Raw genomic sequence first — 26436 nt, forward strand, 5'->3', positions numbered from 1 at the left:
CACATTGTAAAATTTTCATGTTTATTAATAGCTTGGGAAGAATTACAGTAGGCCTTATTAAAGCAAAGCAAATAAAGATATCATGGCATTGTAGACTTATACTGTCTTTTCAGTGTACTTGCATATACTAGATAAAGTTCTGGAAAGCAGTTGAGAAGTTCTGTTTTTGTTCAGGATACCATTGCTCTGGTTGAGAATGAAATACTTTATGGTCCCTCAGCATCAGCATGCTTTATGCTTCTTTGGTTGTCAACTCACAAGTTAATTTTTATTTGACATCACCTGATACATGAAATGAATTTACACCATGCCCAAGATACGGGCAACCCACCAACTACATGGCATGACAACTCTGCAAGCCAAACGGCAACCTTGATAATTATAAGGCCATGGATAATATCCCCCCAGAGGTTCACAGATCTTCTGGCAATGGGTGTAGCTCCGCCTACATTCTATGCAGCAGATTCCTTCGTGATCCAGTCTAGGGTCAAATGTCATGCTTTCTCCTTCCTGTTGCTGTGAAATAAAAGAATTATTTGTATTTTCTTCATAATGAGGTTATAGCATATTATTTTAAAGTAAGATCCTGAGTTTTTGACTGAGTTAAGCCACAAGAAATCAGTAAAATCTACTTGTAACTGCCATCATTTAGAATTTCTTCCAACATCAAGGAATCTTCACCTACGTAATCTGTTATTGGCAGAAAGTTGTGGGTATTTTAATGATACTCTGAAATACCTCCTTGCCTTTAATGAACCCTGGTTACCACTGAATAATGACTCGCCTAGTTTCAAATTAGAAAACAAAAAGGAAGTACTATAATCAAAAGTGGCATTTCTGCCACTGCTAATTTTAAGTCAGTGGGACACTGGTGCCCTCTTTACAACATTTTTTCCAGGGTTCTTGGGTGTGCATTTTGAAATCCATTGGTCTAAGCTAAGAACAGGTTTTAATTCCAGTTCCACTTGCTTCCAGAACATGGTCAAGTCATTTAATTTTTCCTGCCTTCATTTCAGCAGCAAAATGGGAGTGTTGTCTCCATGGAGACATAAAGGGTCTGTAATACTCAAGACAGCTTTGCCAAACAAAAATCATATCTTTTCATTGCTGGGATTACAAAGCTTGGAAGAATCTGCCCTCTGCTCAATTTGCATATCTGGTATACCATTTGAAGGATACTTATGGATCAAGATTCTGTATGTTCTTAATATAGTGAATTATATTTCCAAGAAACTTAAAATTTAACTTTCTTTCCTTGGAAGTAACTGATTCCGGTGTTGGGGGGGAATGTAATTTTAATTGGGTGAACAGGTATTAAAATTTTCAAATTAACTGAAAAATGGAGAAAACATACTGAACATAAATACCTCTATTAGACAAAGTAAATTCTGAGATGAATTTGAAGGGAATTGAAGGCATTGTGACATTTCACCTATAAATACATAAATTTTCCTACACAACCACACTGCCATTATTGCACCTAACAAAATTAACAATTCCTTAACACCGATATAACCTTTGTTCAAATATTGTCCTCAGTATCTACTATTTTTCTCTTTTTATTCTTTAGATTTTTTTTCTCTCTCATCTCTTGAGATTAGGTACATCTGCGACAACAACCAACTGACAAATTTAGCTGATTTCTGGGCAAGGGGTGTCAAAAGCTCTGCTGGTTGAGGCCTTTCCTCATCTCTGGATTCAGCAAGACTTGTCAGGATTAGAAAGTGAGGAGGAAATCTCATGATACTGCAGAATTTTTCTCCTTAAGGGTGTATGTGAAGGACAGATAATGGCAAAACACATAAAGAGAAATATATGGGAGTTTCTCAAAGAATATGGATCTCTCAAATCTGGACCCAGGGCAAAGTCATCCTTCTGTAAAGGGGCTGATACCCTCATCCGTGGAACCGATTCAGCCCATCCAGCCACCTCCAGGATAAACTCATTAAAATTTGTTTGCCTCTTCAGATTTCATTTATTAGTCGTATGTGCTTAGGGAAGTACTATGGCATCCTGAATTTTCTGAAAAGACTTGGATTATTTGGAGGATACTGTTTGCTTTAAATCTTTCTAAAACATTAGCCAAAAATGATAAACTAGAAAATGTAACACATGAAGCAGTGTAGGACTGAATGCTTTACACACATACAAAGTGTATGAAAAGATGCTCAACCTTATACATCATAAAAGACGGGCCAAAAAAAAAAAAAAAAAAACCCAAAAGACTGTAAAAATTTTTTTGGAGTTTGATGGGTGAGTAGCTAAGTAAGTGGTAGAGTGTGTGCTCAGCGTGTGTCCTGAGGCCTTTGTTTACCCCCAGTGTCACAAGGGAAAAAGGAAAAATTTTTTTTTCCTTCTGGTAGTAAATGGATCTCCTTCCATTACCATTTACATACATGTATCCTTAGCAAGAGTCCCATCTGTTTCTATGCAGCAGACATGCTTCAGTATGCTAAAGACATTTCATGTGTGTGCAAAAAATAGTAACAGCTAACAATGAGCAAGTTAATGCTATGTATTAATCCCTGTGCTAAGACTTCACCTGCATTACCTCATTTACTACTCATATCCCTGTGAGTTCTGTACAAGGAATTTGCAATACGGAAATGATTTATAAGGCTACCAAAGCAGAACTATCCCTTTATGTACATTCACATGTTGGAATACTACTAAATGAAAAGAGAATAGAATTAATGGTGTATTATATACAAGTTATAGGACAATCTTGAAAATGAAAAGTAAATGATGTAGAACTATGTGAGAGATAGGAAACAGTTCCAAAATACTATATTTTAACTGGAAGGAAAGAAAACAACACGGGCTGAGTATGTGGCTCAGTGGTAGAGTGCTTGCCCAGCATGAATGAGGCCCTTGAATTCAATTCCCAGCACTGAGAAAAAAAAAAAAAAAAATCCCATAAGCCAGAAACCAAGGCATAGAATTTTTGTGTTACAGTGTTTGCACATGTGTGTACATTTCTGCAAAGAAACTGGGCAAATAGTAATTGTTAATAGGCTGCTGGGGGCAGAGTGTCTGGGGTGAAAGGGAAACATGCTTTTCATTGTACCCTTTTGTACAGGTTTTTAAAAAATCTGCATGCATTTTTTTATTTTAGTAACTACTTGCAAATGTGTATGTTGCTGCCTGCAAAACAGTAATGGTAAAAAGTATTTCTTTGAAGATCTGAATTTTTAGCACCTTAGTGCCATCCTCACAAGCATCAATTCTCAGGTTGCAGGCTATAGTGTTTTCATCTGTGAGTCTATCCTTTGACTGGCCTGAGAGCCCTGAGGGCAGAAGTTGCTTCTGAATGATTGTGGTCACAACACCTAAGAAAGAACAGATTCTCCACAAATGTCTTTAATGGATGAATAAAGTAGATTTAAAGCAGGAAAAAGCATACTTTCATATTGTGTGTTGCCTCCAGGGCACATGCACACACTTGGAAACATTTTTAAGTAATCAAATTCCTGATTGATATGAATTTGTTTTTGTGGATTTTCCTTGTGCTCAAGGGAGAGCACAAGAAGGGTTGTGGCTCAGTGGAAAGAGCGCTTGCCTAGCATATGTGAGACATTGGGTTTGATCCTTAGCACCACAAATAAATAAAGGTCCATCGACAACTAATATATATATATATATATAAAGGGAGAGCACAGAAAATAACTTTGAATAGAGTTAACAACCAATCAGGATTTTACACTACAGAGGCAACGCTTAAGTGTTCTTATACCTTAATTATAAACCTTGTGCCAAATAGATGATTATTTTTAAAATAATTGAGTAAAATTCTCAGTTGAATACTAAGTGCTTGTATGAAATTTGAATAGAAACACCATTTCAGTGTTCCGTTGAATGTATTCCTCTGGGCATGTCACCAAAACACCAGTACGCACGTGGTAAGGATTATCAGGATTGAAGGGTTCAGTGTCCTCTTGAACACTAGGTCTGGTTTCATTACTCAGTCTTCCAGGGCCCGGGCTGCCCCGTGACCCACTGCGTGGTCTTCTTGTGGTAGTTGGAACAATTTTTCTTGCCACTTCTCTTCTTTCTCTCTGAATTTCTGCAAAAATTGATGTGTGTTAATCCTTTTATTTGATTAAGGAAGTTAGATCTGCATTTTTCAGGGTGAAAAACATAAGGATATCAAAATATAAACGTGAGTAGACATAACTTTTTGTACTGATGATTTATGAAAGAGTGCTTTAGAGTGTTGGGTTAACAGATAACTCATTTTGGTTTTATAATACTAATTGAAGCAGAGGTTGAAAAATGTTTGACAAATCTCCATTCTCAACACCTTTTTTCTTTGCCCCCTTCACTATGCGACTGAGTAAATAAATATTTTCTCTACCTCCTTTGCAATTAGGAGTGGACAGATGACCATATTCTGCTAGTGCAGTTTGAACAGTTTGTGGGAAAGCTTGGTTTTATTGGTACAACAGGACAGATATGGCTCTCTCTGTCTTATTTACCCTTCTTGAATGCAGATGTGATATCTGGGGTTTTAAAAGCCAATTTATGACTATGAAATGTTAGGCACAAAAATGATAAGCCAGCATGCTGCAGATAGCAAAATGGTAAGCTAGAAAGAAACCTGTTTGTATCACAGAGGAACTGATAATGCTAGAAGCCTCATACCTTCAGGCTTCTGGCTATTAAAAAAAATTAAAAACAAAGCCATATTTGTTGAAACCACTGCTGATCTGTATTGTTTCTTACAGCCCTAAGCATTCCTCAAAACATATTTTATTTAGTGCTTTTGGGAAGTGAACCAAGGGCCTCTCACATGCTAAGTAATGGCCTAATAACCCAATAGCCATAACTATTCCTAATGAACTGGGATGTAGTATAAAGCTTTACAGTTTGCAAGGGACATTATCTTAGTTGATTCTTATAAAAAATTCTATGGGATAGAAAAAGCAGCTACTTTCATATAATGAGCATAAAATCGTGGGAAGACCAAGTGGCCTGGCCACAATCACAGATGTGAACTCTGACTTCCAACCCCTCTTCTAGTTAATCACACTGCCTCATTCATCCTGCAATGCCACTGATGACTGAGTAACAAATGAAAAGTACCATACAGCATGCACTTTGGTGTCTCCCTGAGCCTCAGTTTCTTCCTCTGTAAAATGGGTATGATATCTACTTCATAGAATAGGGATGTGGTTAATGTAAGTATCTAAAGGATTTAGCACAAGTATTTGGAATATAAGCACTCAAATGCCAGATGATGATGATTATATCATGCTTTGTTATTTACGAACACTTAGATATGCTTTAAAGCCATAGATAACTTTGGATAAACATCAGGGAAAGCTGGATTCAGTTCACAACTCTTTCTTTCACTAGGTGAATGACCTCAGGCAAATTACTTAATCTCTGTGAACCTTGGTTTTTTCATCTGCAGAATAGGAATATGAAGAGTCATCTCAACAGTTTAGTGAAGATTAAATAAGGACAAAATATAATGCTCAAGGAAGGACAGTTCCTGGCACAAAGTCAAGAGTTGTGAGGACATCTGCTCTCTGCCTCCCTTACCTGTGCCCAGACACCATTCACAGTATCTTTGATAAATGACCCCAATGACCTACAGACTTCCAGTTTGCAGAGAGGGGCTGTTGGACCCTGGAGTTGAAGACTTTTTTACTAGAATTAGATGGGGAACCAGACACCATTTGGAGGGAGATTTATTTTCTTGATTTTATTGTAAAATAAAACTGTACTTATTAAAGATTGAGAAAATCCCCCCGCACTTTTAGATGGGTTCTAAGTTGTCTCAAACTTGTGATCCTCTTGCCTCTGACTCCCAGATGGCTGGGATTACAGGTATTTACCACTGTGCCCAGCTTAACCCTTCATTTTCTTTATTTTTAATGCTTTAAGATATTTCATTATATATATATTAAATATATAAAAAATATTTATATATAAACATATATAAAGGATAAATATCTTTAATCCTTTTCTGATCTTGGGGTATTTGGCTGGTTTCTACTGTTCTCATGCATAGAATATGTGTGATTCTTTTTATTTTATTTATTATTGTTTACATTCTAGTGATTGCTTGCACCCAGGGCCTTGTACGTTCAGTGGCAGAGGGCAGGTACTCTAACACTGAGCTATATTCCCAGCCTCTTATGTGTCACTTTTTTTTTTTTTTTTTTTAGTTGATGGACCTTTTATTTTATTCATTTATTTGTATGTGGTGCTGAGAATCAAACCCAGTGCCTCACACATGCTAGGCAAGCACTCTACCACTAAGCTACAACCCCAGCCTGTTATGTGTCATTCTTGTATGGATGTTGTGATGACTGAATACTTAGGATGCTATTGGACTGTGAGGGACCAAAGAATATCTTGGATGAATGGAAAAAGCTCTTCCTCAACGGTGAAGTTACTCAGTGTGTCTGTCATCTTAGCACTGCTCATCATACTGTCTTCCCATCCCCACTCCTTACCCCCTTGTCCTGCACTGTTATTTTTGCATGGCAACTTGTATCATACTATATAATTTTCTTATTTTAATTTAGTGTTCATTATATCCTCTTGTTACAGTGTACAACCCCTTGAGGGGATGGAATATTGTCTATTGTGTCCACTGATGCACCTCAAAAGCCTAAAACAAGTTATGTGGTACATGATAGGCCTTCATAAAAATTTGTCAAATGAGTGAATGAACTCTAGGTAAGAGACTTGTCTTCAGACAGAATGTGATTAGAGAGAGCTGTACATGGTAAGAGTGTGGGGACTCTTGTCCTTGACTGGAAAAGGTGGTTCCTGGATAGTAGAAAGGAAGAAGACCCACTACTATTGTTTGGGTCTGTAATGTTCCCCCAAAGGGTCATGTGTTGACAGATTGGCCCCTAATGCAGCAGTGTTCAAAGGTGGGATTTTGGGAAGTGATTGGATCATGAAGGTTCTAACTTCTGCAATGGATTAATTCATTGGTAGCTGAATGGACTGCTGAGAGGAAACTGTAGGTAAGTGAGACATGGTTGGAGGAAGTAGATCATTGGGAATGTGCCATGTAAAGGTATATCTTGTCTTCAGCTCCTTTCCTACCAGCCTCTGCTTCCCAGCTGCCACAGGCTGAGCCGCTTTCCCATGCCACACCCTTCTGCCATGATGTTCTGCTTCTTCTCAGGCCCAGAACAATGTAGCCCACCAACCATGAACTGAAACCTCTGAAACCATGAGCGAAAAATAAATCTTTCCTCCTCTATGTTGTTTTCCTCAGATATTTGTCATGGCAACAAAGAGTTGACTAACACACCAACCTAGGTGAAGGCAGGTGGGGAATGGAAAGCAGGATTTTGGCAAGTGGCTATAGAATTGTTACAACCACTGACCTGAGCAAGAACATAATGAGAAAAACACAGACCATTTGTCAGCCCTTTCTCTAGTCCTTTGTGACAGACACTACTTACTGACATGGTATCCTACATCTGGCCTAAGGATCCTCCTGGATCGAGCGTGTCTGGCAGCCACTGTCAGTGGCTTATGTATTGGATTTTGCCGGCTTGTCCTAGGCTAGAGAGTAGCCATCTCCTCCAGGCTTTGAAACAGACTAGGAACTAAGAATAAGATAGTCACGGAAGAACCAGAAATCTGTACTTTATCAGCCTGGTAGGGTATTGTTTTAATTGTGGTAAAACAGGAACAAAATTTTTTTCATTTTAACCACTTTAAAGTGTGCAATCCACTGATATTAAGTGCATTCACGTTGCTGTACAACAATCACCACCATCCATCTCTAAAACTCTTTCATCTTGAAAATGGCTGAAACTACCTGTTAAATGCTAACTACCCATACCAAGTCTTCCACCAAGCCTAGTGACTAATGCCTCTATTTTCTTCATTTCCATGCTACTATTTCCTGGTGTTCAGTAGAATCTTTGAGAAAACGTAGCCTATCTCAGCTGTGTGAGGAGAAAGGCTTTCTCCCCCCACCTACTTGAACCAGAGTTACAAAGTAGGCCTTGGGGAAGTCAGTGACTGCAGTAGAAGTGAAGTGAGAGGCCCTCCAGGGATAGGAAAAACTAAGGGGAAAGAGTCAGGCCTGCTGGGCTCACCTGCCTTTTGTCACCTGGAAATAGCTCAAAGATATGCTCCAACCTAGCTCTGAACCCCAGGGACCTGGAATTTATTTTCTCCAGACTTGGAAGCTGATGCTCAAACCTAGAATTTGAGGAATCTCAACCTATCCCCACAGCAGCTTTTGGCCGTCCCATAATTCTAGGTTTGAACATAATAAAGATTCGGTGGCATGACAGTTTCTTAGTCCCTTGATTCTATGCCTTAGAAATTTTAAAAAATGTAAAATCAGAAGGTGCAAACAGCTGAGATTAAGGGGCAGAGCAGCAAGAAGTGGGAGTGTCATAAATAAAAGTTGCAGGTAATGCAGTAGTGTTCCGTCTTCCTGCTCTGCCTCCTGTTAACCCTGTTGCTCCTTCCCTTCCACATGGCAGTCACAACTGTCATTTTCCTTGTCTTTTATCTCATGCTAAATACCGAGACATCATCACATGCATCCTGATGTTCTCTTTCTTGTTACATGCACAGGCCTGTGGAAAGGCAGGGAGGAACCTCACAGGACCAGGGAGAATTCCAAGCAACAGTAAGAGAACTTAATAATTAAAATAAATTTTAAAAAATTTTTTTAAAAAGGCAAAAATATATGAAAAGTATAAATTAAAAATTTACTGTGCTCATATCAAAATTGAATATGCCAACCTAGAATTCTATATGCAGCAAAAGTATCCTTAAAAAAAAAAAATAAAAGAAACTTTGAGACAAATATATATATATATATAAAAGAACTTAAAATGATACCTTTTGGATATGTAGGTTTAAGCCAGAAAATAGGGAGGTTGCCACAGAGTTCTAAGACTTTAGAACTCAAGAAGCTGATGTCCTTCACAGGTTGGTCAACAGCCACCCAGGTAAGAGAATTTTCTTCATATTTAATGGGCATGATCTTGCCTTCCTGTAAGTAAAAACAAAATGCACTTGAGCAAAGAAGATGGCGGGACATGCTTCAGATCAAGTTGTGGGTTGCTAAGAGATGATTTTGCCTTGTAAAAACAGAATTCTGTGTGTGTGTGTGTGTGTGCATATTAGTGTGTGGGCCACTCGTGCCCACTTTCAGGTTTCAGTCTCTTTGCAGCTCTCTTCACAGTATTCAGCACACCTCCTGTTACCCTGCCTCTGGATAGCTGTGATGTGTGAATGGAAGTGTTCTGCGTTGAAGTGAAAATTACTTGATACCAACTTTGAGATTTAGGTTAATCTGATGTTTTCTATCAAAGATGTTTTTTGTGGAAAAGCAATTGAACAGACTCTGAAATCCTATAAAGGAGAGAGGAACCCTTCATTTGAAGTGAAAAATCTTTTGGGGTTTTGTTCTGCAGTTTCCTAACAACAATGGAAAAAGCAAGTGATTGGTTCTTTAATGTCTCCAGTTCAAAGTCGTATTTAACATAAACCATTTCTCCATTTCTCAGCTATAACAAAACATTTTTCAGATGTTCCTCACATCAAGCACACCACTGGGATTTCAAAGCTAAACCCTAGATTTTCTTCTACTGCAAGATGCTGAGGATGGTGTGATAACCCAGGAGACAAATTTATTTTTCCAGGTTGTTCCTTTCATGTATTTATTAGTTTGCAATAGGTGGGAGAAATTAAAATGTTTTCTCCTTGCTTTCAGTTAAAAGCAGCACTTCATTTATGCTTTCTCCCTCAGGCTTATGGTTGCATTAAAACAACTTAAAGTTATTGGAGGAAGCTAACACTCAGGTAATCTAGTTATTTACCTTAAATTAAATGGCTCCATCCAGGAAACGAATGCTCTTTGAGTACAGTAGCTTTTTAAAGTTGTACCAAACTGATGAAAAATTTATGAGAGCAAGGGATGCATAAATCTGCCCCATCACAATCTAATGTGGGGAAGAATGGAATGGTTCGAATAGTGCATATGGATGCACTCTATAAGGTAAGAATATTAAATAAATCTTGGGGCACATACTTGCAGTTTCTTACCCATTCCTTCCTCCTTCCCCTTCTTCACAACACAATCGTGTGGCCCCTGCCAGGACAGACACTTGCTTTCTCATACTCTCCGGTGGCCTACAATGCCTGGCTCTCAGTGCCGACTACTGAAATTCAGGCTGAAGTATGTTGGGGGATGAGGCCTGTTTTTACCTATTAAATCACAGTTAGCCCTGTTCAACCTCTTTTTGACTAAGGAAGAGGTGGTACAGTGCCACCGTGTTTGGAGCTGGAAGGAAAGATAAAAATAAATAATTAAAAAATCGTAGAGAAGCTGGCCATTGAGCAGTGCCACAGCTGCCTACCTCTGCACTGTTTACTGTGGGAGAAAAACAAGTCCCTATTTAAGTTATTCTAAGTGTAGTTATCCGCTACTGACAGCCAAGCACACACCTAATTCACACAGCATATTGGCTGAATTGGCTTTTGTCCATCAGAGGGCCTACTATGCATGAGATAAACAACTAAAACACAGGACAAATATTCTACCTCTGTGGCCTAAGAATCAGGTGCAAAAATTGAAATACAGAAATATTTACATGGTGAATTCTTTTTTATTCAAAAATGGTTATTTTTAATTATTATTTTTTGAAATAGTGAAAAATGGAAGATTCACTGAAGTATGCAAGAATAAAAGACCTTGAAAATTATAATCATATAATCTACATTGTAAAAGAACTAAAGTGAAAAGAATGTATAGCAGTCCAACCTCACTTATGAAAAGAATATGAGATACACAGCTGCATACATACACAGAAAATCCACCAAAATGTTAACATCAGTCATCTGTGTATTATGCCATTGTGGGTTGTTTTCTTCTTTACATTTGTATGTATTTCCCAGATTTTCTACAGTAACAATGTCATTTTTAAAAATCAGGGAAAAAACATTTTTAAAGAACGCGTATAAAATACACTGCAAGCTTATGAGTAGATCTGGGTCAGCTGTGGTTGAGGAGCTTGTCCTTATGGAAGGCACAGAGAATGAGTTCCATGTCCTTGTCTGGGGAGGATGGCAAGGATGATGATAGTTCCCAAGTCTTTGTAATTGGAAGTGTAGTGGTACAAATGTATAAAGAAAAAGTGATGATGCAATAAGGGAAGTTCAGTGGTCAGAGCACAGGAGGCCTGGGTCCCATTTTTAGATTGGCATCAGTGGGTTATGCTTAGAGCATGGGCTTCATTCTGAGCAGTTCAGCTCAAGAGGAACAGTGGAACATGATCAGAAGAGAATGGTTGGACCAATGGAGTCTGGAAAACATCTCACAGGATGAATGCTGGGGAAACTGGGAGTAAGCAGCTCATCGTGGGCCACTTTCAACACTGTTTTTTAGCTTGTGTTTTGTTTTGTTTTGAGACAACGCCTGCTGCTGCTCCTTTGGGGGCAAACAATCAAGCAGTTTCCAGGCATCTTCGCTTACCCATATTTTCCCTCTTTCACCTTCAGGGAGCTGACACTTGCTTCACTTCCCTCTCAGGGATACTGGAAGGCTCAGAGATGATCATAATAAAATTAGCAATAATGAGCAGCAACCTTTCATACACCATTCACCATCTAGTAGATTCTTTAGGGTCATGGGCATAGTGTGTGTACCCCCTAATTTTCAGATGACGCTCAGGGAATTAAAGCCACATCCACAGCAATGGGATTTGAATCCATTTTTCCGATTCCAAAGCCCATTTTCTTTCCATACTTGCAACAACTTAAATGGTACACCATAATGGGTGTGACCACTTTGAAAGACCTAACATATCATAAAAACAAGGTACGATTGTTAAATGTGTCTTTAGAACTCTGTGCAATTCTTAGTGAATTTTAAAAGGATCAAACTTAAAGGCAAGTTACTAATAATAAATGGAGGAACTATGTCAAAAGAACTCATAAATTGACACACAGAAAAGGAATTAAATAGATGTTACATAGTTTCATTATGCTGACCTTGAACTAAAAGGAAGAAATTGTAGAGAAGCCATCTCAGCTCAATGTTGGGCAAGACAATTTAGAATTTCCCCTGAGAAAGCTGCTGGCCCACAGTGGGTGCCCCCTATCACAGCTTCCTAACACAGGATAGGTGATCAACTATTCAGAATATTCAGGAGGAATTCCTACATTGTGTGGAGTTGAAACTTAGCTTCTGAGGTCCCCTTAATGAATATTCTATCTTGTGGGACCCTTTATCTTTACCGTGGAGTCTTAATCACTGATCAGATAATTCCCTAATGTCAGGCAAGTAAGGACCATGTGAGGACCACGCCCCTTTCTGCACTTTAAAATGCGACTTCCGCAAATCTTGAACGCATCACGTCAGAATGATCTTTTAGAACCAGTAGGACAAAAATAGTTTAAGTTGCTTTGGTAGAGAAGAAATAAAACTCAGACTCTGGTCATGAACTGTCCCTGGAGATGGAAGGGGTTGTGCCTTCAAACAACCGCTGCCAAAGCTCTCACTGAGCGCAGGTACCCACCAATTCCGAGGAGATGCTTTGCTTGGTCATCGTGCCCATCTCAGGAAGACGAGCCTTCATCTGCGCTTTGATGTAGCACTTCTCTCCTCCAGCAAAACGGATTCCTGTGATGCCCTAGGAGATAAAAGCGTTTCCATCCATCTACCCATCCATTCATTTATTAACTGTTCATTATGCTCCAGGCACTATTCCAGGGCTGGGTATAGGGAATGAACAAAACAAAATCCCTTCTCTCATGGAATTTACCTTTTAGCATTATTTACTAAAAATAAAAATGGAAAGTCAGGTGGAAATAAGTGTCATGGCCAGGTGTGGTGATGCACACCTGTAATCCCAGCAGCTCCGGAGGCTGAGGTAGGAGGATCACAAGTTCAAAGTCAGCCTCAGCAACTTAGTGAGACGCTAAGGAATTCAGTGAGACCCTGTCTCTAAATAAAATATAAAAAAGGGCTGGAGATGTGCTCAGTGGTTAAGCACCCCTGGATTCAATACCCGGTACCAAAAAAAAAAAAAAAAAAAAAAAAAAGGGAGAAGGAGGAGATGGGGGAGGAGAGGGAGAAGGAAGGAGAAGGAGAAGAGTTATAAAGAAAATAAGCCAAAGAAGGATAGAAATGACAGGGAACAGTACTTTAGGCAGCATAGGAGATGACTACAAGGGGGTAATATTTGAGTGGATCAGTATGTTGGTGACTCCACCTATGACCACAAGCTCAGATGAATTGCTAGCTTTTCCACAAAACCTCTCTGAACTTCAGTGTAGACAAGTCCTCTTGTCTCTATCTCCCATTTGGCATTTCGTCTACACTGTTTATTTAGTTATAGCCTCGACTTCAGTATCTGAGTCTTTTTTTTTTTTTCTTTCTTTTTCTTTCTTTTCTTTTTGGTGATCCAAAAAAAATTCTCAAAAGATGTTGGTCAATGCCAGGCACATTGGCACACACCTGTAATTCCAGTGACTCAGGAGGCCGAAGCAGTAGGATTGCAAATTCAAGAGCAGGCTCTGCAACTTAGGAAGACCCTGCCTCAAAAATATATATCTATATCAATATAGATATATATGGCTGAGGATGTAGTTCAGTGGTAAAGAGCCTCTGGGTTTATTCCTCAGTACCACACACACAAAGAAAGATATTGGCCAAATTAATTCTGCTAATTCCAAATTGGCCTAAGCTACTGAGCCCAGAGTAAACAGAAGGCTTACCGTGTCACCAGGAGCTGAACTCTGCTCCAAACTTTACCCATGAACCTGGATGTTTTGTTTTTGTCCCCCGTGAGACATAAACAGTGTCTCTTCCTCATCTGCCTGGGGACCAGCCTCAAGGGAAGCACTGGTTCAGGCACCATCTTGACTGAAGCTCAGCACTGCTTCTACCCGCAGAGGACACGAGGAGTCCCAGGAGTATTTACTTTTGCTCAGCTGGTTTTGGTTTCAGGACAAGTGAGTAGCCAAAAATAGTCCCAAAGGTCATAAATTTTATTCCATAACAATGTAGACATTACCCCAATCTGAACCTTGACAATCTTTGGTTGTACTGAGACAGATGTCAGGATGATAACAGAACTGGTTGCAGAGTGGGTTCTAAGGAATGGGAGAAGAAAAGCACTTAGAAATCCAGAGATCCTAGCTCAGGACTCAGTTCCTTTAGATGAAGAACAAAGTTAATTGTTAACTTTGTTAACTTTGGAGGAGATTCGTGGAAAGTTCTGCCTTATTTGAGTTTAGCACCAGGAACCCTAGAGAAACTGGTGGGTAGCACCCAGTGAATGGAGTAGGAAAATCGAATTCTTCCCAAAACACCTTGTTTTTTTTGCCTTGAGACCTGATTGGTCATGTGCACATACATGACCCATTTTGCCTTTCTTCTGGCCCCAACTCTCATTCAGACAAGGCATGGGCACCATCTCCTGCTTCAAAGAGGAACTTCAAGGCTGATTGTGGAGGTCTGACTTTAGGCACCAGAATCCCCTGGAGAGATTTAAGAACACAGATGGCTAGGCCCTCCCCAGAGATTCCCATTTGTTTGGTCTGGCACTGGCAGTCTTAAAAGTTCCCCAGGTATCTATAATATGCAGCCCAAGTTGAAGACTACCAGTTTAGAGCAAAAGGAACTTGTTTAGGAAACTAAATTTCGAAATGACCGCAATAACCTTTGCACCCAATGTTTCTTCTGTACCAATGTCTCATAAACTTTCTCTTGCATCAGAATCATTTGGAGGACTTGTTAAGACACAATGTTTTGGGTCCCTCCCCCAGAGTTTAAAATTTGCATTCCAGCAAGCTCTTGGATACTACCCTGCTGGTGACTTAAGGAACACACTTAGAGAACCACTGCTCTTTGCTATCACCCAAAGTTCTGCTCTCTTATTCTGTATGTAAATCTAGGACTGACAGTTCAAAACTACAGAAGGCCAGGGAGGGATACGACTGGCTTCCTATGTAATATGGTCTTTTAACTTCAAACACTCATGTCCTCTGAATGTGAGCTGTGTGGGAGGAAACACCATACCCCCAAAGGAAAGAGCTGATTCTGCTGAAATATTAACAGTGCCAAATGTGAATCTAGCACTGAGTTAGTTCTGACAGTTTACACATTGCAGAGAACTGAAACCCCACAGGGACAGGACCAGCGGGAAAGAATTCACACATATTAACCACCATGTCTAGCTACAAATCCGCATCAAGCGGCCAGATATCTTAGGAGATTAAACAGAGGGAACTAAAAGAAGCACAAGAAAGTCAAGCAAATCTCCTGCTTTTGCAAACAATCAAGGCCTTAGAAGCTGGTGATAATGAAGAAATTTGCTAACAAAGGCAATGAGTGAAGATTTCCAAAGTCTGACATTCTTTTATCAGAAAAGTCACCTTAGCTGTACATTTTTTTTTTCCCTTTAGGGCATTTCATCTATTTCTGTGACCCCCAGAAGACTTTCAGGAAGGCGGGGAGTCCTGGCCCCAAAGGACTAAATCCCAAAGGGAATTTTAGAAATTTTTGGAGGAGTTTTTTGTTGTCACAAAGATCAGGATACTCCTGATCTTCCCGGGCAGTGCCACAGGGCCAGAGGTAGTCCCAAAGAACTAACTGTCCTGGAGCTAAGAGAAAAACCTATCTGTAGGCATCTGTGCCTAGAACCCAACACTGTTTTACATATAAATACAGAGTGACTTTTGGCATGGTTTTAATATGCAATGAATTCTCTACAAAAGCAATTACAGTGGAAATGGAGAGAAATCGGTACTTATGTCCAGTTTGAGAAAATTATATAACATTTCATTGCCAAAGCACACTTGTGTCCATCTGCATTGATAGTCATTCAACTATCAGTACATGCATTTGACTTTATTATGTCTTTAATGCATCAGGCTAAACATTTACATTCCTCAGAAAGCTTGGAATGGAACCACCATTTGACCCAGCTATCCCACTCCTTGGCCTATACCCAAAGGACTTAAAATCAGCATACTACAGAGATACAGCCACATCAATGTTCATTGCTGCTCAATTCACCATAGCCAGATTGTGGAACCAACCTAGATGCCCTTCAGTTGATGAACGGATAAAGAAACTGTGGCATATATATACAATGGAATATTACTCAGCCATGAAGAATGATAAAATTATGGCATTTGCAGGCAAATGGATGACATTGGAGAATATCATGCTAAGTGAGATAAGCCAATCTCAAAAAACTAAAGGACGAATGATCTCACTGATAAGCGGATGAGGACATATAATGGGGAATGGGAGGGGTTAGCGTTAGGGTTAGGGTTAGGTTTAGGGTTAGGGATAAGGAGGGTGGTAAGAATGGAGGAAGGAAGGACTGTATAGAGGGAAAAGAGGGGTTGGAGGGGTGGGGGGGAAGGGAAAAAAATAACAAAATGAATCAAACAACATTACCCTATGTAAATTTATGATTACACAAATGGTATGCCTTGACTCCATGTACAAACAGAGAAACAACATGTATCCCATTTGTTTACAATAAAAAAAAACTATAAAAAAAGAGATTCATATTTTACTATAAATTACTTTCATTTTATTTGTCCTTTATGTCACAGTTGAGGACTATATTGATTTTTTGAAATCAATAACCTACCTGCCTAGGTAAGTTATATTATCCTTTTCTCCTCCCAGCTTTCTAATTATAAATTTCAAATATTCACGAGTTAAAGGAAATGTACAATGGACATCCATACACCCATCAGTGTATTCTATCTTTTAATTTCCAGACAGGATTTTTGTTACTTAAATGGGGTATTTGGTCTGAGGGGCTTAAACCAACAGTGCAGATGCTCGTGAGGTTATAATCTCCTCGAACCATAACTCATGCACTATGAATTAACCCAATGTTTTTATCTCTGAGGTTACAGAGCCCAAAGTACTTTTTTTCAGTGCTATTCTCCTTTGGGGATTCTTTTTTCTTTGTTAGGATCTATTAAATCCTTGGTGGGGTCCTGGGTGAACAGAGGGGATCATTCACTTATAATTCAGATCCTGTCATACTCTGGCCCCACCTATGTCTCCATAGGTCTCCTTTCCCCTGTGTAACCCACATTCCTATTGGTCATTCTTCCCTGGGCCTCCAAAGCCCTGCCCCTACCTCTCTGTGGAAATCCAAATTGTTCCTCAGGACCTGATTCAATTGTCCTCATCCCTGTCAAACCTGCTCAAAGCTCCTAATGGGCAGTGATGCCAATATGTGCTCTGGGTACTCCAATCACAGCTCACCTAAACAATTTCCTGAACAGACCCGACACAGTTTCTATGTGTGTGTGTGTTTACCTCCCAGACTCGACTGGATGGTCCTTGAGGGACAAGTGTCAGTCATCTTTGCATTCCCCTGTTTAGCAACATCCCTCACATACAGGGAGCCTCAGTCAATACTTCCTGAATTTGACTGATGGTTTAAAATAGAGAAGAAACTAATAGTGCATGACCATAGAGGCTGATTCATGTGTCTTCAAAAGTCCAGGCTTGTTTAAACCCATAACAGGTACTATCCATCAAAAAAATGTTCTATTCACCAGTTCTGGCTTAGAGAGATGTGGAAGCTATCAAAGAAAATTGATCAGTTTATAAAATATTTGTGGCCCTGTTGGTCTATGAGAACAAAACACAATCAATACCATTATTAGAAAGAACCAAAGGATTATAAAACAGATATATAGGTTTGGGATTAAAATATTTTCAAAGGATACATGAACATCTTGAGAGAGATAGATCTTTTCTTATCTTTGTAGCTCCCTTTGCATATCTTGATATTGTGGCACATCATAGGCATTCAATTTTGCTTTGGATTGAATGATGTGCATGGAGGAATCACATTTTATTAGTTTATATTGAGTAGTACAAAGAAAAAATGCTCTTACCCTGTCCTGGGTCTTGCAGTAAAAGCCTGTAATAGGTCCAGAGAAATTATACTTGTCCACTGACCAGAACAATTTGCAAAACTATGACCACACAAAGTACAGCTGGGCTCAGTTGGAGCTGCAAAACCTGTCTCCAGGGCAGAAACCACTCTGAACAAGGCCTGTCCTTGTCACCATCGAATAATATGCAACATTGCAGGGCTCTAATGTTAGCATCTGCTGGTTAGTTTCAAAAGGACTTGTAAAGTGTGTTTTGGTACCAGCAAGATGAGTGTTTTCATTTAAATGAGAAACATCTTTAGTTTTTCTCATCAATCAGAGGAAGATGGGTCAATGAGATATTTGTGGACCAATAAACTATCAGAGGAGACATTATTTTCAAGAGCCCTTTTTCATTATGAAGTTTCACCTACTCCATCTTTGGATTTAATAGGAGAATTCAAATAGCAATGCCTCATCCTCATTGCAGAATATGAAACAGAATAAGATATTTATGTTGGCCAATGGGAAAGTAGTCCTGGAGTGCCACTGGTTTGTAGCAGATGTATTCTAAAGCATCTCAAATAGCCTGTAAATTAATTTTTTGTGTGTGATAAAACAAAACAGCATTCTTTTTCAAAGGGAACTTGAACAGTTTAGCTGTAATAGGTCATAATCAGAAAACTTAAGACTACAATATAGAAATTTGCCCATGCTCATTTTGTAGATTAAATGGAAAAATATGTTAGTAGATTCAACCTGTTGTTGATGGGATTATGAGATCCTTAAAATTGCCCTCCTCTCTAGAAATTCAGATTTCAGACCTAGCAACATTCTAGGATACATTTTATTTATTATGTTACAGAAGATTACTTGGAAATAGTTTTTTCAACTCTTTCTGCCAAGACTTTACATAATTCTAAGAACTTTCTCTTTTCAATTGTGATTTTTTAAAAAAATAATTTTTAAAAATCAGTTTTATTTTGACTTATAGGCCCATATCTTTTATTTCCCAGAATAAGAAAAATCTGTTTTTTCAAGCTAGTTTTTCTAAGTGCACAAATTTATGAATTTGAAGGTGTTTATTTACTTATTTTTTGGTTTTCTTTCTTTTTTCCTTTGGAGACAGAAGCTTCCTATAGTGGCCTCCAACTCCTGAGCTCAAGTAATCCTTCTCCTCAGTCTCCTGAGTCACAGGGACCAAAGATATGCACCACTGTGCCCAAAGGTATTGTTATTGTTGTTTCATATTATTATATTTCCATGGGGGGTGTTGTCCTTTCCTTTTGAAAATCTGAAGGACAAAGGGTGATCTTTTCTCAGAAAGAATATGCTACATGACACATGCTGATTAGTGGCACTTCTACTAACTTAAAGAACAGTTAGCATGTGGGTGTGTGAGAGAGATGCTGCATCTCCTTGAATTGGAAAAGTCCCCTAGGCTTTCCTGGTTAAACTCTCTAAATGCATGAAATATACTTACATTCTGGAAATCATTAACTTCAATTGCTTCTTCAGCTCCACTTCCCATTTTAAAGATCTCCAAGTTGTTCCCAGTATCTATTTCCATTGACCCATCTTGTAATTTCCCATTGATACTCATGGTGTAATGGACATTGTAAATCTGGAAGTGAACATAAGAGTTAGTAGTGCTTTCTTTTTCTAGCAATGCAGGGCTTGTCTTTAGAACTGCAGTGTGTGAGATAGCTTTCAGACTTTTCAGAGATATATGGAATCATCCTTAGTAGTAATGAATTAATACACGAGGACTTCATCCATACACCACTTAATATAATGATTTCTTTAAAAACAACTTACAACTAGAGAAAAGCAAATAAAAACTAACATTTCATCTCACTCCAGTCAGGATGGCAATTATCAAGAATACAAGCAACAATAAGTGTTGGCGAGGATGTGGGAGAAAAGGTACACTCATACATTGCTAGTGGGAATGCAAAATGATGCAATCATTATGGGAAGCAGTGTGGAGATTCCTCAGAAAACTTGGAATGGAACCACCATTTGACCCAGTTATCCCACTCCTCTGTTTATACCCAAAGGACTTAAAATCAGCATACTACAGTGACGCAGCCACATCAATGATTATAGCAGCTCAACTCACAATAGTTAAACTGTGGAACCAACCTAGGTGCACTTCAACAGATGAATGGATAAAGAAAATGTGGTATATACATATGATAGAATATTACTCAGCTTTAAAGAAGAATGAAATTATGGCATTTTCTGGTAAATGGATGGAGTTGGAGAAAATCATGCTAAGCAAAATAAGCCAAACCCAAAAAACCAGAGGCTGAATGTTTTCTCTGATATGTGGATGCTAATTCACAATAGGGAGGTGGGGGTGGATAGGGAAGAATAGAGTTACTTTATATTAGGTAGAGGGGAGTGAAGGGAGGGAAAAGGGTATGAGGGTAGGAATGATAGAGTGAAACAGACATTATTACCTCATGTACATATATGACTGCATGACTGATGTGATCCTGCAATATGTACAATCAGAAAAATGAGAAATTACACTCCATTTATGCATGATCAAAATGCATAAATGCATTCTACTGTCACATACAACTAATTAGAACAAATAAATAATTATATCACAATTAAAATTTTTGATATCTCTGATACTTATTCAAATAGCTCCAGTATTTGCAATCCTGGCTGCACATCAGGAGCACCTGGGTAGACTCTCCAGGTATGATGCCTGGGTTTCACCCAGGACCAATCAAATCAGAACTTGTGGGGATGGGATTTGAGCAAAGATCTCTCTTTTCTAAAGTTTATTCTATCATGCAGCTGGGTTGAGAATCAATGATGGATAAATGGAAATTGAGAAGTAAGTCAACTGGGCTTTCAGCTGAAGAAGTCTGTCTGTAGTAGCACCTGTTTAAAAAGTGATCTTTTAAATCCTTTGGTCAAGATGAGGCATGGAGTATGGCAGATATTGGACGAGAGACAGAACTAGAATATACCTACATAGAGCAGCACTTGAAAAGAGCATGGTCAAGGTGTATATCAATTCCTATTCAGAAGAGAAATACTCCACCCTATGGGATGGGCATATGGTGTTGTAGTGCATTTTGTTGGATGAGACATATGGCATGTATGAGAGAGGAGAGGCTCAGAAGAGGACTGGCCCAGGAATTGGAAAAATAGCCAGTTATGCCACATATCCCTGGGTCTTGGGAGTTGCCTAGAGTATAGAATGAAGAAGTTGGATCTCATTGGTGGTTTTCATCTATGTCCCTAGAGCTCTGACTCTTCATAGGCATGCCCAGAGCTGAGGGTGATAAAGCAGGTGGAACTGTGATGCTCCTTTCCTATCTACCCACAGTCTAGCCAGAGTAGTTCTGCTTTTTCTCTGGTGTGTGTATGTGTGTGTGTGTGTGTGTGTGTGTTACATTTCTGAGTAAGATTTTGTTAGAAAAATTTCACCACTTAAAAATATGTTTTTTGTTTGCCACTAAATTAAATGATCCAAAGGGCTTCCTTAACTTAGACATTTTTTTTTTTGGTACTGAGGATTGAACCCAGGAGCACTTAACCACATCCACACATCCCCACATCCCCAGCCCTTTCTTATATTTTATTTAGAGACAAGGTCTCACTGAGTTCCTTAGAGCCTTGCTAAGTTGCTGAGAGTGGCTTTGAACTTGTGATCCTCCTGCCTCAGCCTCCTGAGCCACTGGGATTACAGGCATGTGCCACTGCACTGGCTCTTAATTTAGATATCTTATAACTATGTTGGCTCAAAAAAATTTATATGCTGCTCCTGCTCAGTGTGCTGCTATCCTGCTAGACCTGTGTGCAGCAGAGGAAGTAGTGGAGTTTCTCTTCTTTCTTTTTTGGACTTAGAGTCATGTCTATAGCTACAAATCTATCTATTTTATATATATACACATATATACTATATATATTATGTGCATAGACATATATGCATATGTATACATCTTCAAAGAGGATGGACTGAGAACTGATGAAGGACAGTTTCTACCTGATGTCAGGTCAGCAAGTCAGAACTGCAAATAGCTCCCACTCAATTCAAGTCTGACTTTTCTCCCTCATTATGAAGAGTGACTGCCACATGGAGAAGCACTGGAAAACCTATCTGTTGTTACTGGATCATTACTTGGAGAAAAGTCATTAATACCAGACCCACATAGTACTATCTTATCATCAGAGATATAGAAATGGCTTTGCCATCCCTCCACCCTTTCAGGTAGCAGCATTCATTCAGCAGGACAGAAAATATCAGTATCTAGCTTAGCCTAACCATCTCACCACCCCGTTCCCTCCTTCTAAGGAACTCTGATGCCTGCAGTTCATTGTCTCCCACACTGACCTGATCAGAGGAGCCACTTCTAGGAGTTCTGATTTAGTAGAGCTGGAGCAAAGTCCACCAATCTATTTTTACTTTGTCCCTCAGGTGGTCCTTATGCACAGCCAGGTTTGGAAAACCTGTTTTCTTTGGCTAAGCCAGTACTTTCTGCAGATCAGGCTGAGAAAGCAGGCTCTGTTCTGTCCGGAGCTCTCTGAGCAACCACTGTTCACATGGCTGGAATGATGACTGTGGAAAGGAGCCTGGCAGACAGGACCCTTGTGATTTCCTGCTGGCAAGAATGTCCTCCACTCAGGTGACAAGAGACTTTTCCCCCCCTTCTTTTCAGCATTGCCCATAAGCATTTACTGTTAAGCAATGCAATATTTAAGAACTTAACCATTTTCAAATTCTTCACAGTTCTTTGGGAGGCAGGATTGTAACACAGAAGACTGGCCTGTGGTTCTAATTTCATCCCCTCCTACCCCACAACAAATGCTGCCTAACTAGGGATGGTATCCTTTGGAAAACAGCATCAGCCCCTCTTGTGTGCACAGTTACTATCCCTCATGGCATCAGCAGTGAGAAGTCTCAGCCCTCCTGAAGCCCTCCGGAACAGGGAGGGCATCACAGGGCAGGAGCCAGTCTGTGGATCCATAGTTCTGGGCTCTGAGCTCGGGAGAAAGCTGGGCTACTGGAGCAGCAATTACATTATCTGCTCTAAGCTCAGGGAGTTGTTGGCACCTAAGGCTATTTCTATCCAAGTACAATGAAGTATATTATTTGCCAAAATTCTGCTCAATATGGTGCCTTTTACAGCCAAGGATATTTGCTAATGAGTTTTTAATAAGGCCTAGGTTCTATAAGATTAATTACATAATGTTTGGGAAAATGTAGAAAAATTAGTCTGAGAAGAAAGGCCTCAAGCAATGGTATTCTCCCCTCATCCCACCGGGTGGGGCTGTCAGTTCCCATTGGTGGGAATTTCCCCTATCTCAATGACTTATTCCGTTTACAATAATGTGGATGAAAAATGGCCTCAATATTTGAGCCCAGTCAGTTATCCCCTGATTATTAGTACCCCATGCTTCATGATCCTCCAGTCAAATTTCAGACCTGTCTTCAGGGACTTACCCACGTAAAAGGGAGAAGAACTGAATTACAGCTGATTTTCCTCTGAAAACCGACATAGAGCAGCTGAGGTATAGCTAATCCCCAAAGAGGGGCAATCCATTTAGTTTGATACGTCTTTCTGTTTGACAAAGACTTACCTTTTTTGATTATGTTTTGTTTGGGTGATTAGATTTGTATTCAGGGAAGGCAGACCTGTGCATGTGCTATGCCTACGTGGAGCCAAGCTTACTCTGTTCTGAATTTTGTGGTTTGTTTGTCAGACAAGTAATATGGATTGGCATCAGGCATTTTGAGAATTAAAAAAAAAAAACTACCATGATTTTCTTCATTCTTCTGTCTGTGTAGGAAATAGAAATAACTTTGATCATGGGCAATAAAATATGATTCACTGTTCCTCTGTATTCTTAGAATTTAATACTGCTCTCTTGAACCAGACGACCAAACATCTTACAGTAAAGTGTAAGATAGGAAAAAAGAGAGACTCGCTTATTCAGTATGATTGTTCAAACTCTCTAAGAATCTTGTCAATCAACCATGTTAGTCTTGAATAATTAAATGCCAAATGCTACTCCTTTTGTATAAATCATGACCAAACTATTTACTAAAAAAATTAAAAACCAAAGCTATTTTTATTCTCAAATGACCTATACTATTGAGGTTTTGCTATCAAAAGAAACCATTTATATTCTAATACCATCAGATTTCCCAAAGGGATGACAATCTAAACCCTGCCACTAATGGAGATGTAGATATTGAAAACATTCTCAGGTTCAGATTTGCTGCTTTCAGAATATGAGCATCTGGCCCAGCTTCTATATTTAAAATACAAATACATTAAGGCACTTTTCAAATCCACACAAAATACAGTGCAATTCTGATCTTACAAATTGATGCTTGTAAATTTGATATAGTCTCTAAAACAGACTCAGTGCTAAATGGCATGCTTATCTACATTAGGCATTTGAGTTAAAAATACAAATTATGCAGTGACTGCAGAAGATGTGATGTGTAAAATGGTTGAATTGCTTTCAGCACCATTTTCTCTAAGTACTGGAATTCGTTCATGCTTTGAATTTCATGGTGGGAGAAGGGGGGAAACAGCAGTCACAGATCCTAGGAGGACAGTGATTAAGAAAGAGCCCTTTGTGTATACCCTGGAGATGGAATTCTTTTCCATTAGTCGAAAGAAGCTTATGCCAGACCTGGCAATGGTCATCAAGATAAAATGCCCCCTTTTACATAGGTGAACACATTCAGGTATTTAGAGAACACACTGGAACTCTGCCCAGTCAAGTTAGAAGTAGCTTTTATATTCCTTGAGAGCCCATGGAGCGTTAACATAAATAGTTGCATACAAAGAAGGCAGGACAGTAGTTAGTGAAACATTTACCATTAAATCACATGTGACTAGGCCAGAATAGATTCTTAAAAGAGATTTGCCACTATTAAGGAAGTTACACTTTTTTTCTTTCTCTCTCTCTCTCTCTCTTTTTTTTTTTTTGAGAGAGAGAGAGAGAGAGAGAGAGAGAGAGAGAGAGAGAGAAAATAGGTCATACACACAAAATCCTCCTGAAAGATCAAATTCACACAAGTACTAGTTGACTGTTCCTCCCCTCCCTTTGTCCTAGGTCTTTAATTTCTAGTCTTTCTCAGCTGGAAGAGGTCTTAGAGGTCATTCAGTTCCATTTCTTCCTTTACGAACGAGAAAAGCAAGCTCAGAGAGGTGAGATCCCCTACCCAGATCACACAACTGCCTAGTGCAAGCCCCAGGCCAAGGGAGTCCAACAGCTTTCCTCCGACGGTCCACTGCAGTATCCGTGGCTCCTCGTTTCAATATTCTTTCATAACACCTTGACTTGGTTTGATGCTGCCTATGAGTAGAAAGCAGCATATCGAGTTGGATGGAAGAAGGGAGAAGGTATCCTTAGACGGAGGCACCAGCTGGGGCGAGAGGGCCCGCTGGCCACTGAGTTGGCCCCTGACGGACCAGTGCTCTAGCTCCACCTAGCGGGAAATTTGAGAGTAACAGAGAGGACCCCACCACCCCGCGCGCCTCCTGGCCCTGCGCACCTCGACTCCGGCCTGCGCTTGGCTTGCCGCTCTTTGGACTTACATGACTGTCACTACCCTTCCAGAAGTAGAAGGCCCCGATGGCACCGACGAGCAGCAACACCGCCCCCGAAATGAGGACAACGGCTCCGACCTTAAGCAGTCTCGCGGGGCTGGAAGGCTTCACGGTCACCGTGGTGTACGCCTGCGGGCGGGGGCGGAGGACAGATCGTGTCTGCTTGGTTCACCCCTCGCCACCCCTGCGTCTAGTACCCAGGGAATTAAGGGGAGTGGGTGGGAAACTGCCCGTCCTGAGCTCCTTCAAGGGTCCTTTTGTCCTCATGCCCTCTAAGGGTCCCTTGTCCTCAGGGTTGGAAGTGCCATAATCAAACTTCGCGCTGCAGTCACTGCCCCGAGGAACTGCATTCTCCAGAGCCACGGGATGACCTCTTCACTCCCGTCTGTGGATCACTAGCCCCTTGCATACTCACACGCGTGGGGCACCACCCCATGCACACATTTGGGCATCCAAATCCCTTCCCCCTCCACACACACCACATTAAACGGCATCAATCCCCGATCCCTCTGTGGATCCACACTCAGGAGCAGCCCGGGCCCTAAGACTTAACCCGCCAGCAGGACTGAGGATCCCGGGCAGTACTCACCGGGGGACTGCAAAACTCGATGTCGTCAGGCCCCACCAGGGTGATAGGAACTTTGTCGGAGTTCTCTGCCATGGCTGCGGCGGGAAGACCAAGACTCTTGGAAACTCTGAGCGCACTCTGGGCTCTGTCGCTCTGCACCGATGTGCCAGGCATTTCAACACAGCGCGCGCACACACAGCGCACAGTCGCGGGCCAGCTCAGCGTTCCCCACCCCTTCAGCGCCTCACCTTTCTCCTCCCTTCTCTCTCCCTCCCCGGGGCAGCAGTATAAACTCGTCCTACATTCTCAGATGCCCCCCTTTCTCACTCTCTTCTATGCAATGGCCACCAAGTAACACCCGAATAAATCTGAATGAGGGTGAGTGTATCCTCCAGAGCAGGGATG

At 40.2% G+C, this 26436-nt stretch overlaps 1 protein-coding gene across 1 annotated transcript; it reads right to left on the minus strand.

Moving 5' to 3' along the window:
* Cnmd (chondromodulin) lies at positions 1–26220 on the minus strand. The gene is made up of 7 exons (XM_047554162.1): positions 26053–26220; positions 25452–25592; positions 19352–19492; positions 12522–12635; positions 8839–8992; positions 3897–4063; positions 1–516 (listed from the first exon to the last, which is right to left on the minus strand). Exons 1-7 carry the CDS (start codon positions 26203–26205, stop codon positions 301–303), a joined length of 1086 nt encoding a protein of 361 aa, XP_047410118.1. The 5' UTR covers positions 26206–26220; the 3' UTR covers positions 1–300.
* Positions 26221–26436: the final 216 nt, after the last annotated feature.

This window comes from Sciurus carolinensis, chromosome 5, assembly GCF_902686445.1.
Source record: "Sciurus carolinensis chromosome 5, mSciCar1.2, whole genome shotgun sequence".
Lineage (NCBI taxonomy): Eukaryota > Metazoa > Chordata > Mammalia > Rodentia > Sciuridae > Sciurus > Sciurus carolinensis.